At 42.1% G+C, this 24,711-nt stretch overlaps 1 protein-coding gene across 2 annotated transcripts in view; it reads right to left on the reverse strand.

Annotated features, from left to right (window-relative positions):
- Positions 1 to 24,711, reverse strand: part of LOC110493244 (calcium-dependent secretion activator 1) — a 157,369-nt gene that overhangs the window by 124,015 nt on the left and 8,643 nt on the right. For both annotated transcript variants that reach the window (XM_036950557.2, XM_036950552.2), the window contains exon 3: positions 1,359 to 1,472. In XM_036950557.2, coding sequence (XP_036806452.2) covers positions 1,359 to 1,472 — 114 coding nt within the window. The remainder of the gene's footprint in view (positions 1 to 1,358; positions 1,473 to 24,711) is intronic.

Raw genomic sequence — 24,711 nt, forward strand, 5'->3', positions numbered from 1 at the left:
TCTCCCATGCAGCTGTGTACAGTAGCCCTGGTAGCAGGCTGACACGTGCTTCTGGAGGGACATGAAATGAAAACGCAGCTGCAAAAGAGGGTTTCTGAAGTATTGTTTCTCTCTTTGAGGCTTAGCTGCAGCTCGGTCTTTGGGTCTTTATGACAAAGGTGCATAGGGAAATAAATTATTGTAGTTTCAATTCAATCTGACATTGTGGCGCTTCTCTGTTTAATTCCATCTGCACATATATTTTTTTCACAATCCCCACAAAGCAATTTTCCATGCCAAGGGTTGTGGGTTAGAGAAATAGAAAGAGAGAAGGACCCAAATGGCTGCCTGACTCAGATGTCGGCCCTCTCACTACCGTGCAGCCTCCTTATGGCTCACAGTGACAGACTCTCTGTTCCCAATCAGTGCCTAACGCAGGGTGAAGACAGAAGGCCACAGCTCTGAGCCTGGATGGACACACAGATACACAGACATTTATCACTCTGCCTGTAGCCAACTTTGGACACTTGACTTGTTCTGCAACAGCAGCAGGGCTCTTAGTGGGCCAAAAAGAAGGGAACATTGCACAAATGCGAGTGTTAAATATAGAAACGGCTGATATAGAAAATAGAATTGAAATGTTGTCTACACATTGTCACTTTCACGTACAGTAGCATTATCCTGAGTTCTGCCAACAAAGAGCACCCCAGGTGTCTCTCCTCCAGTCTCCAGAGCAGGTGGGAATGTGTAAGAATCCAGAACTCAGACAGTAATACCATTATGCTTTAATTAAATTGGAAAACTGGCTTTAGCTTTTTCAATTCACTAATTTGGGTTTATTAAAGTGCCACATTGATTAATTCTACAGGCAGAGTAAATCCCCTTTTCGCTCAATACATTTTCTTGTCTCCTTTTCTCTAACTTTTAGGAAGGTTTGCAATAGTGTTCTGAACCTCATCCTTCTGTGATTTCAGAGTGAAGGTGGACTGATTGGATGGGATGGATAGTCAGCCTCAAAGCTAAGGGCACAAGATGTCCATAAATTTGGGTTAGCACCTCACATAGCTGCTGTCTGGACTGAATATTTCAGAGGCCTATTTTGGGAAGTCCAATTCATTTGAATCTGTCAGATGCAGGATGAGAACATTAATAAGACTGCCTGAAGGAAGCAGCCTGTCTGTAAGTTCCACATCATTTACCAGAACAAAGGTGAGTCATCTCCTCAAATATCCAGACGGACTGGTCCGTCCGCTGAGGACCATTTAAAACAGCAGGATAATCAACACGGAATACAAATCAAAATAAAAGACAACATACACTTAAACGCACTCCCACACAGACCTAAAATGAAACAAAAATCACACAGAGTTGGGCCTCACGTCATAGTAGCTTTGGACTGCATTGATAAAGGCCTCGTCTGCCACTATCTGGGTGTCACCACTTAGGAAGGCCTGGAAACGCTCCTTCACTGTCTGTAGCTGCTGCTTACTGATCTGAGAGAGGAGACAGACAGACAGACAGGAGAAAGTCAATATGGAGAGAAACACAACAGAGTGATAGGAATCATCCTAACATCAAGTTCTCATATTATATTACTTTACTTCATACAATTCTATTGTCACAGTCCCCTTATAAAATAAACAACTTTATATAAATATTGAAATTAATGTACTTCTAAGTGTCTCTCTTCCCTTACACAACATCATCGTTAAAATTCAAAAGGCACTTGCACATCTGAGCTATCTTTGTTACAGGTGCATGGTAACAATTTAATAAGATGTTAAACAATTATAAACCCACACACTGCTCTTGCTAGTATTATGAAGCTTTACGTATCGGCCTCAAGGCCTTCGTCAGAGCTTTCGTGAGTGTTTATAATTTGCACCCTTATGTAGACATATCTCCACCTACATCCGTCCAATGCATTAAATTGCAGTCGAGGGAAAATAAGCAAGTGTTACTAAATATAACAATCTGCATTTCATAAGTATTCAAATAAAGTGTGTACATAAAACGTATTCAACACGTCTGTAAAACCACAATCAGGACATTGACGTATCAAGTAAGCTTTCCTAAATCATTGGGTACAGTGCAAGAAAACTGTCATGTTTCAGTGCTAAACTGAAACATGAACTCTGGTTTAAACCCAGTGTTCTCTAACATCCTCAGCATACAAATCATTTAAATGCCTTATGCAGCCCCTGTCCCAACACTCATATCTAAGTCCTCACATTACCAATGACATATTTCATGATTCGATATCAAGCCCTTTTTAACATACACATCTTTATTTGCATGCTTCAACGAGCATTTAAGGCAAAAAAAAAAATGGCCACCTTAGTTGTGAGTTACAGCCCTCACCGAAGTTTTAAAAACTGGGGTCTCCCAGTCTCAGCTGACAATAACAACAGGGATGTTTTTAAGCATTAAAATGAATTAGTGGTGCAAGCGCTGTATGGCAAAAAGGCATTATCCCTGATAATGCTGCAAACAGATGCACAGTGTTACACTCGCCACACGGCAACAGGACTGATAGGCTATAAATAAATGATGGAGTAATAAAGATGTTCAAAGATAGATAGGAAATTAGTTTGGGCTGATGTTGCCACAGTTATTCTGCACTGGGCACTTGTGTAAATGTATATTGACCTTCCCGAGCAAAATACACAGGCTGGTAGGAGCAGATAGATAAGAGAGCAGGTCTAACTGGGAGGATAGAGAAAGGCTGCATTTACACAGGCAGTCCTATTCTGATCTTTGCCCAATTATTGGCAAAAGAGCTGATCTGATTGGTCAAAAGACCAATCAGTGGAAAAGACCAGAATTGGGCTGTCTGTGTAAGTGATGTGACAGAGATGAGATGACACGAGTCAGTATAGTCATAATGAAACTTTTATGCAGAGTGCAGAGTCCTATCTCTGATTTAGGCTAGTGACTATAACCCAATGGCGTCTGATAAATGGAAGCACTTGTTTTACAATAACACACTGGTCCATCAAATCAGTAATTTATCAAAGTCTTTATCACACACTCACAACATGTTGAGGGGAGGGTAGCCAACCATTCTGCCATCATTTTGCCAAGGAACATGATACTGTTCTTAATTCAAATGTATTATCAATGCTCCCTTCATGTGGTCTCTCTCCTTTGTCCTCTACACATTTTTTTTCAGCTTTTGATATCTGAGAGAAGTGAAACACTAATGTCTAAAGACACGTCTACCAACCCACCCCTGGACCTCCTCCCCATCTGTCCCATCCCACCGCTGCCCCAAGTTACTGTTACCGTGGTCACCATGTCACAGACAACTCCACAAAGCCCTGTAGTAATTGCCCTGAATGGGGTCAAGGTTCAGAGTTCAACATGACCTTTCCATTACCAGCCTCTCTATCGAGGACTAAGCTGAAACCCTGATATTATCAGTGGTCAGGGTAATGATTATAGCACAGATTATAGCTATGGAAGTGACATTTATCCTTATCAACCATACAATATACAGAGAAACTCAACCATCATCAGCTGTGGATCTTCACCCTACCAAGCCCCATTCACCTCTCTGCCAAGTACTGATAAATAACCCATGTTTGGGTGAGAGGGATGTCTCAGCAGACCAGCCGGGCCACAGGATTTTATGAAGACTGAACGCCAGCCAAACCTCTCACCTCCAGATGCCTACCACAATCAGACCCATGTGATTAATCAGTAGTGGAGCAGATGGAGTGGACATCATGTCTGGGGTGAACTACAGTACCACAGAGTCTCATAGATGTGACCTTCACAATACTTCAAGTCACCCATCCATCCTGGAACACTCTCTCTTCCTCTAACTGCTTCATCCACTCTAGCTTTGCTGTCAGCACACCAAGGACAGCAATTGGAGGTCAGCCTACCTTCTGGGAGGTCAGCCTACCTTCTGGGAGGTCAGCCTACCTTCTGGGAGGCCAAGCATCTTTCTATTTATTTATTTAGCCAGGATAGTCCTGTGGGAATTCACTCTAAGAAGGACAGTACTGTATGGGAACTGTATATACAGACCATTATAGCGCCTAGTCTCACCCAGCCTTGGTACGAGTGAGTAAGTGAGATTTTTCTGAGAGTAGACAATGACATGGTCTCTCTATATACTTGAACAGGGAGTGTCAGAATTGCCTATGTTCCAAATACACACAATTGCCACTGTTTTCCAGGGAGTCCTGGGTTCGAAAAAAAGGCACAACTCTGTACACCAGACAGCAACGCTTACACACTGACAATACAATAAACATGTATCACATCTAGCCCCCAAAAAAGCACCGCCCCGCATGCCTATGTGTAAACATGGTGTGAGGCAGTAAACAATATGCCCACCAGGGATTTATTACTTCCACATTACAATTAAGGAAAAGGAAGAAACACATCCACAGAATTAACATGACTGCTTCTAAGTGTAGAGTCTGTAGTCAAGCCATTTTTTTGTAATTTAGCAGACGCTCTTATCCAGAGCAACTTACAGTAGTGAGTGCACGCATTTAAAAAAAAAAAAAATCTGTACCGGTCCTTGTGGGAATAGTCCAATCCATTGACAGGAATCAGGGGAAATCTGTACTGCCAGGGCTGGGGGTTGGGGTAGAGGGATAGGGTAGCTGGCGTGGGGAGGGGCAGATGTCCATGCGGCTTTAGGAAATGACTTGAGATAGTTGCCACAGTATGTTCAAACACACTTTAATAAATCCATGTCCTCAACTCCCGACTCCAAATCCCACAGATTTGAGAGGACTGGATTTGGCAGAATCTGGGAGCAAGTATTTTCTCCATACGGCCTTCACCTATCTAGTGCTTTCAGATCTGGGTTTACTATGGGAATTGTCAGTGTATTTGGAACATAGGCAATTACGAAACTCCCTGTTCAAGTGTATAGAGATACCATGTCATTGTCTACTCTCAGAGAAATCTCACTTACTCACTCGTACCAAGGCCGGGTGAGACTAGACGCTATAATGGTCTGTGTATACAGTTTCCATACAGTACTGTCCTTTTCAGAATGAATTCCCACAGGACTCTTCTGTGCCTAACGAAGCATTGAATTGTATTTGTTTACGTTAGAGTCCATCAAACATGGGCCTAGATTTACTAAGCGCTTGCACCTGTGCCATGTTCACTAGCTCCCTTTTCTATTGCATCTTTATTACTTTGAGTCTGTCCTTAAATTAAATGAACTGCTATGTCTGTACAAGAAACAAGGCACATGCCTGCGTGTAATTATTTATAATATGTTTATTAAGATGGGCACTTTGATAATGTTAGGATTGATTGCTTTTTACATCCCAGATGCAAAATAAAATATAATGATAGAGATATTGTGGATAGAGTACGTACATAAATGTGTGTGTCTGTGTAATATGATATCCTCATCCTAAGACAGAGGCAGACCAGCCATGGCAGCACTCCAGAAACTACACACACCAACACACTAATACAGTAATACCAGGGAATTACTAAGGAGAAGGTCAGTGTTCTGACTGGGGTTTGGCACACTGAGTCAGTAGTTACACTTGCCTTTTCTGCCAGCGTTTTAGTGATGAACAGACACAAAGCAAACAGGCACACTCCAAACATTGGAGGACCAGGAGGAGAACACTCCTTATTCCAATCACTTTGGTACAGCATAATGTATGTGTATGAGATCATGTTGCTATGACATTTTACTCTGTGTCCTTCCATTAGATTAACAGCAAAGTCATAATTCTAGAAATCTTTAACATTAAAATATATATTTTTAAGTAATTTAGTCATGTTTTCCCAGCTCAAGCAGCTCAGACTGTGTTTCACTTACAGATAGACCCCAGTGGTTCAACAAGGTAACTTAGTCTCTATTCTACTCATTGACTCAAGTCCTCTCCCGTGTTTTACTGCGTCCACTCCACTTAATTCATAGCGCAGCACCGGCCCTAAGCCCCCAAGCTAGCAAACATCAGGCTGAGGGTTTATGTAATGCACCACTTTAATGGCATGAATCTAATCATCTCTGGCACAGGATGGAATATTCCCTCTAATGATTGCTTTACTGAGCCAGCTGGCCACAAACAATATTCCTGAAAAGGCATGCTCTTTACAGGGTCAAGAAGCAATACATTGTGTGTATAGTAGGAGACTGTGTTATGGATGTTCTGTACAAACATGAACTGTATGTTGCACATACTGTACTTCAATGCAGATTAAGTCATGCATTTTTTCAGTGTGCATGTTCACACACCACGTGTGTGTGTGTGTGTGTGTTTGTTTGTTTCATTCATTATGTTTGTGTTGGTGGTTTGTATGCCTGTGCCTGGCACGTGCCTTGTATCTCGTAAGTGAGTGAGAGCTCTGTGTGGGGGTGGAGACATCACAAAGATCCCTGGTCCTCGAGGAAACTGGACCTCTGCTGATATAGTTTTTCTCAATTGCTAAGACACAATTTCTGCAACCTTGCTCCATTTCCTGAAAACATTAAACACAAAACCTCATCTTCAAGCACTGCAACCAGTCAAAATCTTTTGAGCAGTCAGTACTGTTACAGTTTTTCTCAATTGCTAAAACACTAAAACCCATTGGCTGAACAAAGTTCTCAGTTGCCTGGACTCAATTAGCTAATTATGCAGTCTGTTGTCAATACCTTAAACCATTTCACATGATAAAACACAATTTGTAGATCTCACTTAGACTTTTCAGCAAAACTCTAAACACATTCTCAAAACACATTCTGCACTCTAATGCACATATCATCCATACTGGTAAACACAAGTGGCAACAATCAAATACAAATAGAGAACATATGTCATTGATTGAACACAACGACTCAAAATTGTTTAACCTGTTTCAAATGATGTGACACAACCAATATAAGCCAGTTCAGAGAGCAAACAGGTTGTTGAAGGTGGGAAGGAGAAAGTCTGAGAATGGATACTGTAGTACAGTGCATTGTAGGCTGTATACTGTGCAATGGATGAATTGTATGGAATTGTTAGTAGAACAGGTTTGTGAACTCAGCCCCAGGACCAGCTGGATGAGGGGACTCTTTTCTTTGCTCAGCTCTTGGCATTGCAGGGCTTGGTAATGATATGAGAGGGGGTCACTGTATTTTAGATGTTTCCAAAACTGAATTGCTCTTTTTTGAGTTTTTATTATTAGTGGATATTGTCCTAATTCTGCCCTGCATGCATTGTTTGTAGTTTTCCTCTGGACTTGTAGGAGAATCTTACAGAACTCTGCATGCAGGGTTTCAATGGGGTGTTTGTCCCATTTGATGAAATCTTGTTTTGCAAGTGGACCCCACACCTCGCTGCAATAAAGTCCAATTGGTTAAATGACATATTCAATTAGTTTTAGCCTAATTTTAATAGGTATTTCAATTTCAATTTGCTTTTTAATGGCGTAGAATGCCCTGCGTGCTTTATCTCTCAGCTCATTCACTGCCTCATTAAGGTGCCTAGTTGAGCTTATTTTTAAACCTAAGTTATTGTAGTGTGTACAGCATTCTATATATTTTGTACCAATTGAGAACTTTGGTCTAATTCCCTGAGATCTGGATCTTCTCTGGAAAATCATTATTTGAGTCTTTTTAGGGTTTACTGCCAGGGCCCAGGTCTGGCAGTACTGCTCTAGCAGGTCCAGGCTCTGCTGTAGGCCATGTGCTGTGGGTGACAGCAGGCATAGGTCATCTGCGAAGAGTAGGCATTTAACTTCTGAATTGTGGAGACTAACACCAGGGGCTGAAGATTTTTCTAGAATAGTGGCCAATTCGTTAATGTGAATATTGTAAATATCTCTCTCTCCCTCTCTCCCTCTCCCTCCCTCTCTCCCTCTCCCTCTCCCTCTCCCTTTCCCTCTCTCTCTCTCTCTCTCTCCTTCCTTCCTTCCTTCCCTCCCTCACATTAGTGTTTTGGCAGTTGATGAGGTCTGAAATAGCTCTAGATCATTCACAAGGTGGTCTGCCATCACAAGTCAAGGAATATATCTCCCTAATCACCATCACGTGAAAAGCAATCACCATTCAGCTTCCAAAGGGGTGTCTTTAATGTGTGACTACTTAGCATATTGGTCAGGAAAACAGAGAAGAGAGATGGCACCAGAAGGAGGGCGGGCAATCTCTCTCCCCTTCCCTCCTCCTTCTATCTCTCTCCATCTCTCTCATAAACACGTCACTCACACAAATACACCACTCTAACGTACGTAAACACACATCACACTCTCATGGCACAAAGATGGGCTCTCCCTGGCAGTTACATAATGGGCGTAACACATCAAATGGATTGTGTAATCTGAGATTACTAACAGCCCACACAGGAGAGCTAACGTGCTCATCTGTGCACCTGCTAAAACACACAAACACTCACACACACACACACACACACATGTGGGGGAACATGAAGGCTCAGCTGCAACATGGCATTGTGTTGCTTTAAAGGACATCACTTACACAAGCACAAAAGAAGGGAAGACACACAGACATGTCTCCTCCCCCACTCTCGTTTACACACAGACATGTCTCCTCCCCCACTCTCGTTTACACACAGACATGTCTCCTCCCCCACTCTCATTTACACACAGACATGTCTCCTCCCCCACTCTCGTTTACACACAGACATGTCTCCTCCCCCACTCTCGTTTACACACAGACATGTCTCCTCCCCCACTCTCGTTTACACACAGACATGTCTCCTCCCCCACTCTCATTTACACACAGACATGTCTCCTCCCCCACTCTCGTTTACACACAGACATGTCTCCTCCCCCACTCTCGTTTACACACAGACATGTCTCCTCCCCCACTCTCGTTTACACACAGACATGTCTCCTCCCCCACTCTCGTTTACACACAGACATGTCTCCTCCCCCACTCTCATTTACACACAGACATGTCTCCTCCCCCACTCTCGTTTACACACAGACATGTCGCCTCCCCCACTCTCATTTACACACAGACATGTCTCCTCCCCCACTCTCGTTTACACACAGACATGTCTCCTCCCCCACTCTCGTTTACACACAGACATGTCTCCTCCCCCACTCTCGTTTACACACAGACATGTCTCCTCCCCCACTCTCATTTACACACAGACATGTCTCCTCCCCCACTCTCGTTTACACACAGACATGTCTCCTCCCCCACTCTCGTTTACACACAGACATGTCTCCTCCCCCACTCTCATTTACACACAGACATGTCTCCTCCCCCACTCTCGTTTACACACAGACATGTCTCCTCCCCCACTCTCGTTTACACACAGACATGTCTCCTCCCCCACTCTCGTTTACACAGAGACATGTCTCCTCCCCCACTCTCGTTTACACATAGACATGTCTCCTCCCCCACTCTCGTTTACACACAGACATGTCTCCTCCCCCACTCTCGTTTACACACAGACATGTCTCCTCCCCCACTCTCGTTTACACACAGACATGTCTCCTCCCCCACTCTCGTTTACACACAGACATGTCTCCTCCCCCACTGTCGTTTACAATCAGACATGTCTCCTCCCCCACTCTCGTTTACACACAGACATGTCTCCTCCCCCACTCTCGTTTACACACAGACATGTCTCCTCCCCCACTCTCGTTTACACACAGACATGTCTCCTCCCCCACTCTCGTTTACACACAGACATGTGTCCTCCCCCACTCTCATTTACACACAGACATGTCTTCTCCCCCACTCTCATTTACACACAGACATGTCTCCTCCCCCACTCTCATTTACACACAGACATGTCTCCTCCCCCACTCTCATTTACACACAGACATGTCTCCTCCCCCACTCTCATTTACACACAGACATGTCTCCTCCCCCACTCTCATTTACACACAGACATGTCTCCTCCCCCACTCTCGTTTACACACAGACATGTCTCCTCCCCCACTCTCATTTACACACAGACATGTCTCCTCCCCCACTCTCGTTTACACACAGACATGTCTCCTCCCCCACTCTCGTTTACACACAGACATGTCTCCTCCCCCACTCTCATTTACACACAGACATGTCTTCTCCCCCACTCTCATTTACACACAGACATGTCTCCTCCCCCACTCTCATTTACACACAGACATGTCTCCTCCCCCACTCTCATTTACACACAGACATGTCTCATACCCCAATCTCATTTACACACAGACATGTCTCCTCCCCCACTCTCATTTACACACAGACATGTCTCCTCCCCCACTCTCGTTTACACACAGACATGTCTCCTCCCCCACTCTCATTTACACACAGACATGTCTCCTCCCCCACTCTCATTTACACACAGACATGTCTCCTCCCCCACTCTCATTTACACACAGACATGTCTCCTCCCCCACTCTCATTTACACACAGACATGTCTCCTCCCCCACTCTCATTTGCACACAGACATGTCTCCTCCCCCACTCTCATTTACACACAGACATGTCTCCTCCCCCACTCTCGTTTACACACAGACATGTCTCCTCCCCCACTCTCGTTTACACACAGACTTGTCTCCTCCCCCACTCTCATTTACACACAGACATGTCTCCTCCCCCACTCTCATTTACACACAGACATGTCTCCTCCCCCACTCTCGTTTACACACAGACATGTCTCCTCCCCCACTCTCATTTACACACAGACATGTCTCCTCCCCCACTCTCATTTACACACAGACATGTCTCCTCCCCCACTCTCGTTTACACACAGACATGTCTCCTCCCCCACTCTCATTTACACACAGACATGTCTCCTCCCCCACTCTCATTTACACACAGACATGTCTCCTCCCCCACTCTCGTTTACACACAGACATGTCTCCTCCCCCACTCTCATTTACACACAGACATGTCTCCTCCCCCACTCTCGTTTACACAGAGACATGTCTCCTCCCCCACTCTCATTTACACACAGACATGTCTCCTCCCCCACTCTCGTTTACACAGAGACATGTCTCCTCCCCCACTCTCATTTACGTGCCTTTTTGCAAGGAAGTTTTTTTTTTTTTAAGATCCCTTTGTCACAAATGTTTGTTTTTGACAAAGAAACTAAACAAAGAAAAGACAGACCAACAAGCTACTGTACAAAAGATGTGCAAGGGAGTATTCAACCACATCTCTCAAATAAAAATGATTGCTGAAGAAAGAGTTTTGAATTGCAGATATTATAGGTCTGGAGCTAACATGCAAGTCACTTGCCAGTGCCACTGCTGTAGGGCAATGCTTTCGGGCATTTCCATCTGAAAGGACCAATGGGCACCAACATGTGAAGTCTACAGAAGTATGTCAAATTGGGTGTCAAATGAAAGCTACGACTATATGTTTGAGAAATTAAGGCATTAGGAATAAGCAGTCTTTGATTTTGGTCAAACAGATGGAAAAGGGGTCTTAGAAAACATCTACCAGAAAAAGTCTTAAAAAGGTTTTAGAAATACATCAAAACACAATAATGTTGAAGTAAAGACCCCTGCCAACTAATATCAATACTTACATTTAGTCTGAGAAATGATGTGCCTTCTGTAAGTTTAAGAATCCTTTCCTTGTGCCTTGTAACCCAGTTACCAAAAACACAAAAACATATCTTTCAGATATTTTATCATTTCTTTCCCTCATGAGGGAGGATAATTAAAGTTCACAGATTTAACAAGTAAAGGTAGACCTACCAATTAGTTAATGTGTTTACTAATATCAAGATTGTTTATGAATGAAAACTCATAGCTGTTACCAAATCGGTAACAGAATTACAGAAAAAGCTGTAACGGAATTATTGCAATTGAATTGGCTGCAATGGGAAATCATAGCAGTCACAAACCACAGTCGTATCACCTGCTACTGTCCTCCCTTCCACTGGCGTACTGTTATGTTCAGCTGATAAATTATTTTCTCTCATCTGGTGGTCAAAGCAAGAGTGTGAAAACAGTCTGGAAAACCTGTGTGTGTGTGTGTGTGTGTGTGTGTGTCTGTCTGTCTCTCTCTCTCCTGCTCTCTCTTCCCCGGCTCTTACTGACACCTATCTCTAAACCTCTTTCCATTTACTTTATTAACAAGCATCCTAACCCACTGAGCACCGACCGACATCGGACGTTGAAAAGTAGCTGAATTTTGGTCAGTCCGCCCTGGCCAGACAAAATCTGAACCAATCATAGACATCTACGTTTCACAAGTTTGCAAAGCACAGTAGAGTTCAGTACAGTAGTGTACAGTCCAGTAAAGAAAAGTAGAGTACAGTAAAGTAGAGTACTGTATTGTACTGTGTTGTACTGTCCAAACTTGTGAAAGATAGGCATCTATGATCATTTCAGATTTGGTCTGGTTCGGACAAACCAAATGTGGATTTGTTTGGGGGCGGAGCTCTTTACAATAATAGCCAGTCTGTAGAATAATACCCAAATGTGCAAAAGATGGATATTGCATATTTCTACCTTTGTGTACCTATTCAGGATACATCACCATGAAGTGAATGATATTCATATCCATAATGATGCATTTCTGTATAGTACAGATTAGGGACCCATGATGTAATTCTGTAATAATAATTCTGTTACCATAACTCCGTTACCAGATGTAAATCCACTTCACCTACTATAGTTCAATATTCAAAATATTTTTTTCAAACTCAAGATGCAATGTCATAGCTGACACTGTAGACATTGTTGAATCTTCATTTGGATCAGATACTGTAAAGTTTTTGAAAAAGTGGTTGCATAAAAACTGAGGGAGATTTGACCATAATTATTTTACCAAACTTTGCATCTTCCAGTAAATGTGTTTGTGACTTTTTTGTGTAAACTTCTCAAAGTAGTCCTTGAGCATACAATTGAATGGTTTGTTAAACGTTGAAATCAATGGTTTTTGTTTGGCATATATTTTAAAGTGAAAAATCTGAGTCAATGGTGGAGGTGTTGCCATTCAGGTTATCAGTCAACCTATCAAGTTTTTTACAAACAGCACAGGAATGAAATCATCCACATGCATTGATCACATCTTTCTTTACTAATGCTGCAGATATCTGCTCTAAAGAAGTATCCAAATCCATCGGATGTCAATCATTTATCAAATCATCAAGAACCTCAAGGAGAGCAGTTCAATTGTTGTGACGAAGGCTTCAGGGCGCCCAAGAAAGTCTAGCAAGCGCCAGGACCGTAATTCAGCTGAGGGGTCGGGGCACCACCAGCACAGAGCTTGCTCAGGAATGGCAGCAGGCAGGTGTGAGTGCATCTGCACTCACAGTGAGGTCGAAGACTTTTGGAGGATGGCCTGGTGTCAAGAAGGTCAGCAAAGAAGCCACTTCTCTCCAGGAGGAAAAACATCAGGGACAGACTAATATTCTGCAAAAGGTACAGGGATTGGACTGCTGAGGACTGGGTAAAGTCATTTTCTCTGATGAATCCCCTTTCCTATTGTTTGGGGCATCCGGAAAAAAGCTTTTCTGGAGAAGACAAGTTGAGCGCTACCATCTGTCCTGTGTCATGCCAACAGTAAAGCATCCTGAGACCATTCATGTGTGGGGTTTCTTCTTTCACAATTTTGCCTAAGAACACAGCCATGAATAAAGAAAGGTACCAACACATCCTCTGAGAGTAACTTCTCCCAACCATCCAGGAACAGTTTGGTGACGAACAATGCCTTTTCCAGCATGATGGAGCACATTGCCATGAGGCAAAATTGATAACTAAGTGGATTGGGGAACAAAACATCGATAGACCTTAATCCCTTAATCCCATTGAGAGCTTGTGGTCAATCATCAAGATGCGGGTGGACAAACAAAAACCCACAAATTCTGACAAACTCCAAGAATTGAAATGGCAAGAATGGGCTGCCGTCAGTGTGGCCCAGAAGTTAATTGACAGCATGCCAGGGCGGATTGCAGAGGTCTTGAAAAAGAAGGGTCAACAAATGTTGACTTTTTGCATCAACTTCATGTAATTGTCAATAAAAGCATTTGACACTTATGAAATGCTTGTAATTACACTTCAGCATTCCATAGTTAACATCTGACAAAAATATCTAAAGACACTGAGGCAGCAGACTTTGTGAAATTTAATATTTGTGTCATTCTCAAAACTTTTGGCCACGACTGAAGTAGCCATATCTAGGAAAAGTTCCTAAGGCTGGGCATAATATAGTGTATCATACAATGTGTATCTAACTGCACAATGAAACAAAGATAAATTATATAAAGAAAGATAGATAAAAGTTTTGGAGTACCTTAAATTGCATTTTTGGCAAAATGGTTAACTCGGCTCTATCATTGGCAAGATTAGCTAATTTAGGCATGACGTGCCAACAACACATTCTGAACGTGTATACATCCATGCATAACTGACCAAATGATAAAACACTATTGTAATTTTGAATTCCCAAAAAATATATATTGTTATCTAGCAACAATGACAAGCCACCTGGGTCTGACAACATGGGTGGAAATTACTGAGGATGATAGTGCACGATATTGCCACTCCTATTTGCCATATCTTCAATCTAAGCCTACAGGAAAGTGTGTGCCCTCAGGCCTGGAGGGAAGCCAAAGTCATTCCACTACCCAAGAAGAGCTCAAACAGCCGACCAATCAGCCTGTTACCAACCCTTAGTAAACTTTTGGAAATACATTGTTTGACTGGATACAATGCTATTTCACAGTAAACAAGTGAAGAACATATTTTCAGTATGCTTGTATGGATGGGCTTTCAACTTGAACAGCACTTACACAAATTACTGATGATTGGCTGAAAGAAATTCATAAAAAGATTGTGGGAGCTGCATTTTTAGAATTCAGTTCAGCTTTTGACATTATCGATCATAATCTGCTGCTGGAAAAACGTATGTGTAATGGCTTTACATCCCCTGCAACATTGTGGATAGAGCGTTACCTGTCTAACAGAACACGGAGGGTGTTCTTCAATGAAAGCCTCTCCAACATAATCCAGGTAGAGTCAGGCATTCCCCAGGGCAGTGGTCTAGGCTCCTTACCTTTTTCAATCTTTACTAATGAGTAAAGCCTCTGTGTCTATGTTTGCTGATTACTTAACACTATACATATCAGCTACCACAGCAAGTGAAATCACTGCAACACTTTAAAGAGCTGCAGTCAGTTTCAGAATGGGTGGCAATAAATAAGTTAGTACTAAATACAAAATTTAACACTAAAAGCATTGTATTTGCGACAAATCATTCACTAAACCCTGAATCTCAACTAAATATTGTAATGAATTAAGTGGAAATTGAGCAAGTTGAGAAGACTAAACTGCTTGGAGTAACCCTGGATTGTAAACTGTCATGGTCAAAACATACTGTACTAATACAACAGTAGCCAAGATGGAGAGAGGTCTGTCCAAAAAAGTGCTGCTCTGCCTTCTTAACAACACTATCCTTAAGGCAGGTCCTACAGGCTCTAGTTTTGTCACACCTGGATACTGCCACAAAGAGGGATTTAGGAAAATTACAATTTGCCAAGAACAGGGCAGCATTGCTTGAACCTTAAATATAGAGGAGAGATTGACATCATCAATACTTGTATTTGTAAGAAGTATGGTATAGGGGATGCTTGCGTCCCACTTGGCCAAAAGCCAGGGAAAATGCAGCGCGGCAAATTCAAATAAAATGATATAAAAATCTAACTTTCATTAAATCACACATGTAAGATACTAAATTAAAGCTACACTCGTTGTGAATCCAGCCAACGTGTCAGATTTTAAAAAGGCTTTTCGGTGAAAACATAAGAAGCTATTATCTGATAATAGCACAACAGTAAACAAAGAGAGTAGCATATTTCAACCCTGCAGGCGCTACACAAAACACAGAAATAAAATATAAAACATGCCTTACCTTTGACGAGCTTCTATTGTTGGCACTCCAATATGTTCCATAAACATCACAATTGGTTATTTTGTTCGATTAATTCCGTCCATATACAGTGGGGCAAAAAAGTATTTAGTCAGCCACCAATTGTGCAAGTTCTCCCACTAAAAAAAGATGAGAGAGGCCTGTAATTTTCATCATAGGTACACTTCAACTATGACAGACAAAATGAGAAAAAAAAATCCAGAAAATCACATTGTAGGATTTTTGATGAATTTATTTGCAAATTATGGTGGATTATTGCCATCACTCTGCACACTGTCCTATCCCATCTGGACAAGAGGAATACCTATGGAAGTATGCTGTTTATTGACTATAGCTCAGCATTCAACACCATACTACCCTCCAAGCTCATCATTAAGCTTGAGGCCCTGGGTCTGAACCCCGCCTTGTGCAACTGGGTCGTGGACTTCCTGACGGGACGCCCCCAGGTGGTGAAGGTAGGAAACATTACCTCCACTCCGTTGATCCTCAACACTGGGGCCCCACAAGGGTGCGTGCTCAGCCCCCTCCTGTACTCCCTATTCACCCATGGTTGTGTGGCCAAGCATGCCGCCAACTCAATCATCAACTTTGCAAATGACACAACAGCAGTAGGCTTAACTTCTTGATGCACCCATCCCGTTAGCGGGATCATTTTCGTCAACATCTGCTGAATTGCAGAGCACCAAATTCAAATTAAATTACTAAAAATATTTAATTTTCATGAAATCACAAGTGCAATATAGCAAAACACAGTTTAGCTTGTTGTTAATCCACATGGCGTGTCAGATTTCAAAAAAGCTTTTCAGCGAAAGCGTTTATGTAAGGACATCTCTCTCAGCAGACAAAACATTACAAACAGCTAGCAGCAAAGTAGATTGGTCACGAAAGTCAGAAAAGCAATAAAATGAATCGCTTACCTTTGATGATCTTCAGATGTTTGTCACGAGACTACCAGTTACACAATAAATGTTCATTTTGTTCCATAAAGATTATTTTTATATCCAAAATACCTCCATTTGGTTGGCGCGTTATGTTCAGAAATCAACAGGCTCGAGCGGTCATGACGGGGCAGACGAAAACTCCAAATAGTGTCCGTAAAGTTCGTAGAAACATGTCAAACGTTTTTTATAATCAATCCTCAGGTTGTTTTTACAATATATAATCGATAATATTTCAACCGGACTGTAGCTCCTTCAATAGGGGAGAGAGAGAAAATTTCTGCTCCAAGCTGTTGCGCATGCAAAACGCTGCTGGCAGCAAGCCATCCAATGACGCAATGTGATCTTTCTCGCTCATTTTTCTAAATAAAAGCCTGAAACTATGTCTAAAGACTGTTCACACCATGTGGAAGCCATAGGAAAATCTGGTTGATATCCCTTTAAATGGAGCGAAGGCATGCAATGGAACAGAGAGCTTTCAGGAAAAACAGCATTACCGAGTTGGATTTTCCTCAGGTTTTCGCCTGCAATATCAGTTCTGTTATACTCACAGACAATATTTTGACAGTTTTGGAAACTTTAGAGTGTTTTCTATCCTAATCTGACATATGCATATATGCATATTCTAGATTCTGGGCATGAGAAATAGGCAGTTTCATTTGGGTACGTTTTTCATCCAAACATCAAAATACTGCCCCCTACACTCAAGAGGCTAATTACCAATGATGACGATATAGCCTACAGGGAGGAGGTAAGGGCTCTGGGGTTGTGGTGTCTGGAAAACAACCACTCACTCAACGTCAATAAAACAAAGGTGATAATCGTGGACTTCAGGAAACAGCAGAGGGTGCCTCCGCCTATCTACATCGATGGGACCGCAGTGGAGAAGGTGGAAAGCTTCAAGTTCCTTGGCGTACACATCACTGACAAACTGAAATCGACCACCCACACAGACAGTGTGGTGAAGAAGGCGCAACAGAGCCTATTAAACCACAGGAGGCTGAAATTTGGCTTGTCACCTAAAACCCTCACAAACTTTTACAGATGCACAACTGAGAGCATACTGTCGGGCTGTATCACCTCCCACAACCGCAAGGCTCTGCACAGGATGGTCCTGTGATCCTGCCCAATGCATTACCGGGGGCAAACGACCCGCCCTCCAGGACACCTACAGCACCCGATGTCACAGGAAGGTCAAAAATATCATCAAGGATAAAAACCACCTGAGCCACTGCCTGTTCACCCCGCTATCATCCAGAAGGCGAGGTCAGTACAGGTGCATCAAAGCTGGGACCGAGAGACTGAAAAACAGCTTCTATCACAAGGCCATCAGACTGTTAAACATCCATCACTAGCACATTAGAGGCTGCTGCCTATAGGCATAGACTAGAAATCACTGGCCACTTTAAGGAATGGAACACAAGTCACTTTAATAATGTTTACATATCTGGCATTACTCATCTCATATGGATATACTGTTTTCTATACTATTCCACGGTATCTCTTTCACTTAATAATGTGAATATATTTTGCATTACTCATCTCACATGTATGTACTGTATTCTGTACTATTCTACTGTATCTTAATCCAGTCCTCTCTAAAATAAAAAAATATATTAAAAAAATAAAATAAAAAAATGCTCGGTCATACGTATATTGTCTTAATTCATTCCTACTTAGATGTGTGTATTGGGTATATGTTATGTAATTTGTTAGATATTACTGCACTGTCGGAGCTAGAAGCACAAGCATTTCGCTGCACCCGCAATAACATCTGCTAATAACGTGTATGTGACCGATACAATTTGATTTGATTTAACGTGATATAGCTGCTGCCTTGGCTAATAGGGATCCATAATAAATACAAATACAAATTCCGTTACCGTGGAATTGCCCTTCCATAATGAGAGCAAATTGCTGCTGAATCGAACGATCATAAAGACTGGGTTGTGGCTAGGAACATTAGATTGGTTTATTCTAGCCAAGCTCTCTGTAGAGGGAGCACTTCATTAAACATCATTCTAGCTTCTTCCCTTCCTTGAAGTGATCACTGATCTAATGAGATAGGAGAAATCAACAGTTCCACATCATAGCTTCATCCAGCCTAATCAATGATTACTTTGAGGAGGGACTGGGAGTCAGGAAGGATGCATTGTAAGTAGTATTGGAACGGGCAACCAGAATACCCACAGCGCCACTCTGACCACAGTTCTCTTTCTCCAGAGTGCTTTGGGCCAGTGGGGCGTCAATCTATGGTCTATTACCAGTGAGCCATTGCCTCACCCCCAGGTCCAACCCAGCTCTCTCTTGGCCATTAGGCTTGGTCTAACACAATAGTCCACTACTATCCTCAGGTGCTGGTTATGGGAATGGGGGATTTTTCCTCTCAGCTCCCACTGTAAGATTAAGGAATAATGTCCCAAAAATAGCTGTGTTGGAGTGAGTCTCCAAACTATGAGAGACAGTGAAAACGGAATAGGTTGCCTACATTAACAGCTCAAGCCACCTCCACTACCGTAATCCATCTATACAGCGAGACATTGAAGTGAGGCATTCAAGAATACAAACAACATACAGCATGGAATAGCACAGCACATAGTGTAACATTTTAGAATAATAAAACACAGCTATATGTATGCAACATCTGAGCTCGTGGCGGGGGGTTAGGCTAATAACGTGCGCCTTTGGTCTTGACATACCCGTTCTGTGGGTGTCGCAGGCACCCACCATTACAGCTATAATTGATCATGCTCTGTGTTCGTGTGTTCACAGTGACTGACTGCACTGATTACTCTTACCACCATGTGTCTGTATAAGTGTATGTGTCCAAGACAGGAAGTGTAGTGCATGTGTGTGGGTGCATTGTACGTATGCGTTGTGTTCATGTGCCTGCACACATGCATGCGTTAAATGTGTGTACAGACCCTGGCGAGGATACAGTACTCACGGACTGGCTGCACAGTAGGAAACCTGACATGGCATCATTAGGTGCTTACACCATGTCATCATGAATTAAGCAGGGAACTATTGAACCAGTTTTGCAACACAAAACTGTTAGAGAGCAAGGAGAGAACGTGAGCGCTGTGATACTTCCACTGCACACAAAACCATACTCTGAATTTTCATATCACACAAGAGAATGGCCCTGGACTGTGTGTTCACTCACTAAAACATGCAAGGTCTGCCTTTTATGACATAACTCAAAGATTCTGTTCCAGATTTGCCTGGTGTATTGTACACAATGTACATAAATGAGATATTCTCATATTTTCATGTCAAATACAAGTATAGATTTGATACATTTCTGAAACTCTCATGTACTCTACTGTACACCACTCACTCGTGGTGTCTAAGAAAGCCATAAAAGTCATTATTTCATTGCCAATTTTGAAGCAGGACTACTAAATCTGTCCTCTGTATCACTCTTCCATCGTTGCACCTCTCTTTCCCTCCATCAGTACACGGAGTAGCTGAGCATATTTGCATCACAGTTAGCTGTCAATGTAGTGGCGCCTGTGCTAATGCTAAATGAAAAAGACACACCCTTCAGCCCTGGTCTCTGTAGTTTTATTGGTCTAACTTTGGATGGTGAAGAGATACTAGAACTCATACTGCTGTTTAACAGTCTTTTGTTTCAACACACGCTGCCTTCCTCTGAACTCAGACAAATACCGATGTCGGTAAAGTGAAGACTTATTTTATCAAATCAATTCACTGTAATTATTATTACGTGATTAAATTAATCATGTAAATGTAATTAACTAGGAAGTCGGGGCACCAAGAAAAATCTTCAGATTACATAGTTATAATTTTCCTAATATAACTCTTCAGATATTTTAATATCTGATCAATTAGTCTTCTAATTAATGAATTATTCTTTACCTCAAGTTAGTCTCATTCCAAACGTCGTAAATTGTTGGTTATCTGCACAAACCCAGCCTTTACTATGAATCATTCATACATCAATTGTCTTAATCATTTATTTACTAACTAACTAAATAATCACTGAAATGCATAAATAAACACAGTAGATATGGTTACAAGGAAATGTAGGGGAGGTTCCCTAGTGGGCTAAGCAGATATGACGGCTTGGTGGACAAAGGGAAGTGCGTGTGGACTGAAAAGGTCGGGAAAGACAAAGGGAATCACTACACAGTTGATAATTATATTAATTTAAATGCTAATCATTTGCATATGAACGCTCACTCATTCGGGAATAATTGCAATCAATATATATTTATGCCCAATGTGTCGTCGTGATCTCTGTTGGAATCGTCAGTCCTTCTGTTAGAGAGTTCATCTGAGTCTCTCTCCCTCTCTGTTTCCCTGAAGAGCAAAGTCTTTCGTGGTTAGAATGGATACTTCAGAGTACTGTTCTCATAGAATAGATGTTTCGGCGGTTGTCGGTCTTCGCATCCCAGTTTGACATAATTTCTAGCTGCAGACTAGTAATTATTATCTAAGATTTGCTCTTATTCTGTAGGGATTGATAGTCTCAGAGTTTAACCATTTCCCACCGTGGTATGGTTAGGAATTCAACAACCATTGCATCCTTAGCTTACGATGAGGTTTTTGTGGTCTGAAGAGGATTTCCTCAGGTTTTATTCATAACAGTAGAAAAGGGCTCTGCCATGACGCCAGATCATGTCTGTGCTCACTGGGGCGGGCCAATGACTTCCTTTTAAAGCTTTACAGGGAATACAAGTCTTTCACATTAAAGGTTTAACATCATATTACATCATTTCACAAATAGTTTCATCTTTACTCATTCATTTTATACAAGAATTAGATGCAAACCCCATAATTGAGAAATGTACATATTCAGAGATAAAGTTAGGTGTGTTTCCTGTTTAGAAAAGAAAACACACTTGTCATACCCATCCCTTAACTGTCCACTGACCATTCCCACCTTCTCACAAGTGGACATTTTGTGTCAAATCCCCATTTTGTGGATTTTGACGTTTGCCATGTGAAATCCTTTATTCTCTCTATGTGTCTCTTCCTGTATGGCCAGGGGAGAGAGTCTCCGCCAGGAATTTACAACCTGAGATAACAGAACCTGGTCGTAGGTGAGAGAGAGAGAGAGAGGGGGGGGGGGTGCCACGATCTATACCCAGAAAGGGCCACGTCATGACACCGAGTAGAGCAACGCAGCAGACTTTCTTTTCACCGAGGCAGTATCCCACTTAACACGAGAGGAGGGGAGGTTGTTACACTGTCCCGTTACCTGTCTCATATGCCTCAGAGTAGGTGGCTGAGTGGAGACAAAGACATATTACTTGTTAAAGCAAACAGAACAAGTATCCATGGACAAAGGTGTCGGCTCATCAAAGAGGTGAAATTATTTAAAGGGGGTCCTTGTTGTGTGGAGCCCTGTGTATCTGTTACTCTGACAGATTTGTATCCAAAGCCCTGCCACTCTGGAGGCTCCTGAAGAGAGAAGAGAGAAGGGAGATGGGGAATAGAATTTAGGGAAAGGAGCAACAGAGAGATGGAAGAGGAAAGTGGATGAGAGAAGCAGGGGTGATGAACAGTGCAGATAAGCAGAACAAAGGGCTGGGGGAGATACACAGAAGGCAAGGAGCAGGGTAGAGGAGAAGCATAGGAGAAAAGCAAGGAGAAAAGTGGGGGAATGGTAGAAGAGAAGTAGAGAAGAGTGAAGGAGAGAAGGGGAGATGGAGTGAGGGAATGGTAGAGGAGGGGAGGACAGGAGCAGAGAGGAGAAAAGCATGGTTGCGGTACGGAGGTGTTGGACTGGTTTCATCCAGGCCTATGGGGTGGAAAAGAGGACATATGGCCTGATTGTGTTACTGTACCGCCTCAGCCTCACCTTTTGTGTAATAATCCTAAAATGGGGAATAAATAAAAGACAGTAGGGAGCAGGAGGTTGTTACCATACTGCAGCTCCTTCTGCGTTCAACTCTTGCCTGTGTTTTCAACAATTGGTTTGGCATACAATATTTTTGAGAAGTGGTTGAGCTAGTTAACATATTTAATTTTAGATCATTGGCCTTGCCAGGCTCCTGTCTAACTAGAAAACATGTTTTCAGGAAACAGGTTTCAAATAATATATCACTATGAAAATAACTTCATACCTAAAAAGGCCAAGATGTTTGTTTTGCCCAAGCAATATAGCCCCCACTAACACAACAGCTGCTAATTTTCTCATTTTAATAAGTCCACATTTTCACTGTGGTATTTGAGGGAACGTGAGAAAAGGAGTCATATGGACAAGCATCCAGCAGAAACATTGAGAAAAGAACTTGATGACGGATACAATCACTGTCATAGAGGCCTTTGAGGTATATCGACTGCTGGGAGGAAATTAGCTAAAATTCCAGGCTGAAGGCTCACTGAAAGACAGAGAGAGAGCGAGCAAGAGGAAGAGATAGGAAAAGAGAGAGACAGGAAAGGAGAAGGGGGGCCTGAGACAGAGAATAGGAGGGAGGGAGGAGATACAATCAGACAGAAAGGAGAGAAGAATACAGGGAATATGAGAGGGGAGATAGAGATCTACATCCATGTGAGAGAATTATGAGAGTGAGAGTTACAAGACATTGTAATGATAAAGATACACTTTTCTCAGTCTGAGCTAGCCAATCAGGTTCAAGTGATAGTAAAGGCTCACAATGAGGGAGTCTTCTCTACTGTTGCAATAACATCCACTTATCATCCTGTTACTGAGAGTATGTGACCTTAACACAGAGGGACCAATCAAACACATATACTGTTTCAAACTGAGAACCACAGCAAGGCTTACATTCAGAGACTATCTCAAGCTAGGTCCCCTGACAACCCTAAAGAGAGAAGACAAATCAACTGTCTTGTTTCTAGCTCAGATTCCATTCAATCTGCTCAGGGTGGGACTTGAGGGCAGACAATAGCAATCACATATAATGACACGTGACGCAAGTGTCTGTGTACACAATAACAGTAAACGATGAGAGAGAAAGGTGAGCCTACATCCCCCCCATAATGGTCTAATGGAGCAAACCCCAAAGACTGCATGAAAACAAACCAGATAAAGATGCAAATTAGTCAAGGAGAAATAACGTTTTTCTGAGACCAATCCAACAAAGACTTTAGATGTGCCGTTAGCTCTGTTTTTCATAATGGGGAATGCAAGAGAGGGTATTGTGAGATTCATTTTAAAGGGATACTTCGTGATTTTGGCAACGAGGCCCTTTATCTACAGTGTGTTCAGAAAGTATTCATACCCTTTGACTTATGCCACATGTTGTTGTGTTACAGCTTGTATTCAAAATTGATTCAATATTTTTTTCTACACACAATACTCCATAATACTCCAATCAACACACAATACTCCATAATGACAAAGTGAAAATATGTTTTGAGAAATTATTGAAAATGTATTGAAAATGAAATACAGAAACATCTCATTTACATAAGTATTCACAGCCTGTTAGATTCACCTTTGTCAGTGATTACAGATGCGAGTCTTTCTGGGTAAGTCTCAGAAACATTAATGTTGTCTGGGTAAGCAACTCCTGTGTATATTTGGCCTTGTGTTTCAGGTTATTGTCCTGCTGAAAGGTGAATTAATCTCCCAGTGTCTGGTGGAAAGCAGACTGAACTAGGTTTTCCTCTAGGAGTTTGCCTGTGCATAGCTCCATTCCGCTTATTTTTTATCCTGAAAAACTCCCCAGTCCTTAACGATTGCAAGCATACCCATAACATTATACAACCACCACTAAGCTTGAAAATCTGGAGAGTGGTACTCAGTAATGTGTTGTATTTGCCCCAAACATAACACTTTCTTCTCAGAATAAAAAGTAAATTGCTTTGCCAATTTTTTGCAGTATTACTTTAGTGCCTTGTTGCAAACAGGATGCATGTTTTAGAATATTTTTTATTATGTACGTGCTTCTTTCTTTTCATTCTCTCAATTAGCTTAGTATTGTGGAGTAACTATACTGTTGTTGAACCATCCTCAGTTTTCTCCGATCACAGCCATTAAACTCTGTAACT

Source organism: Oncorhynchus mykiss, chromosome 17, assembly GCF_057628025.1.
Source record: "Oncorhynchus mykiss isolate SJ-2025 chromosome 17, ASM5762802v1, whole genome shotgun sequence".
In the NCBI taxonomy this organism is placed as follows: domain Eukaryota; kingdom Metazoa; phylum Chordata; class Actinopteri; order Salmoniformes; family Salmonidae; genus Oncorhynchus; species Oncorhynchus mykiss.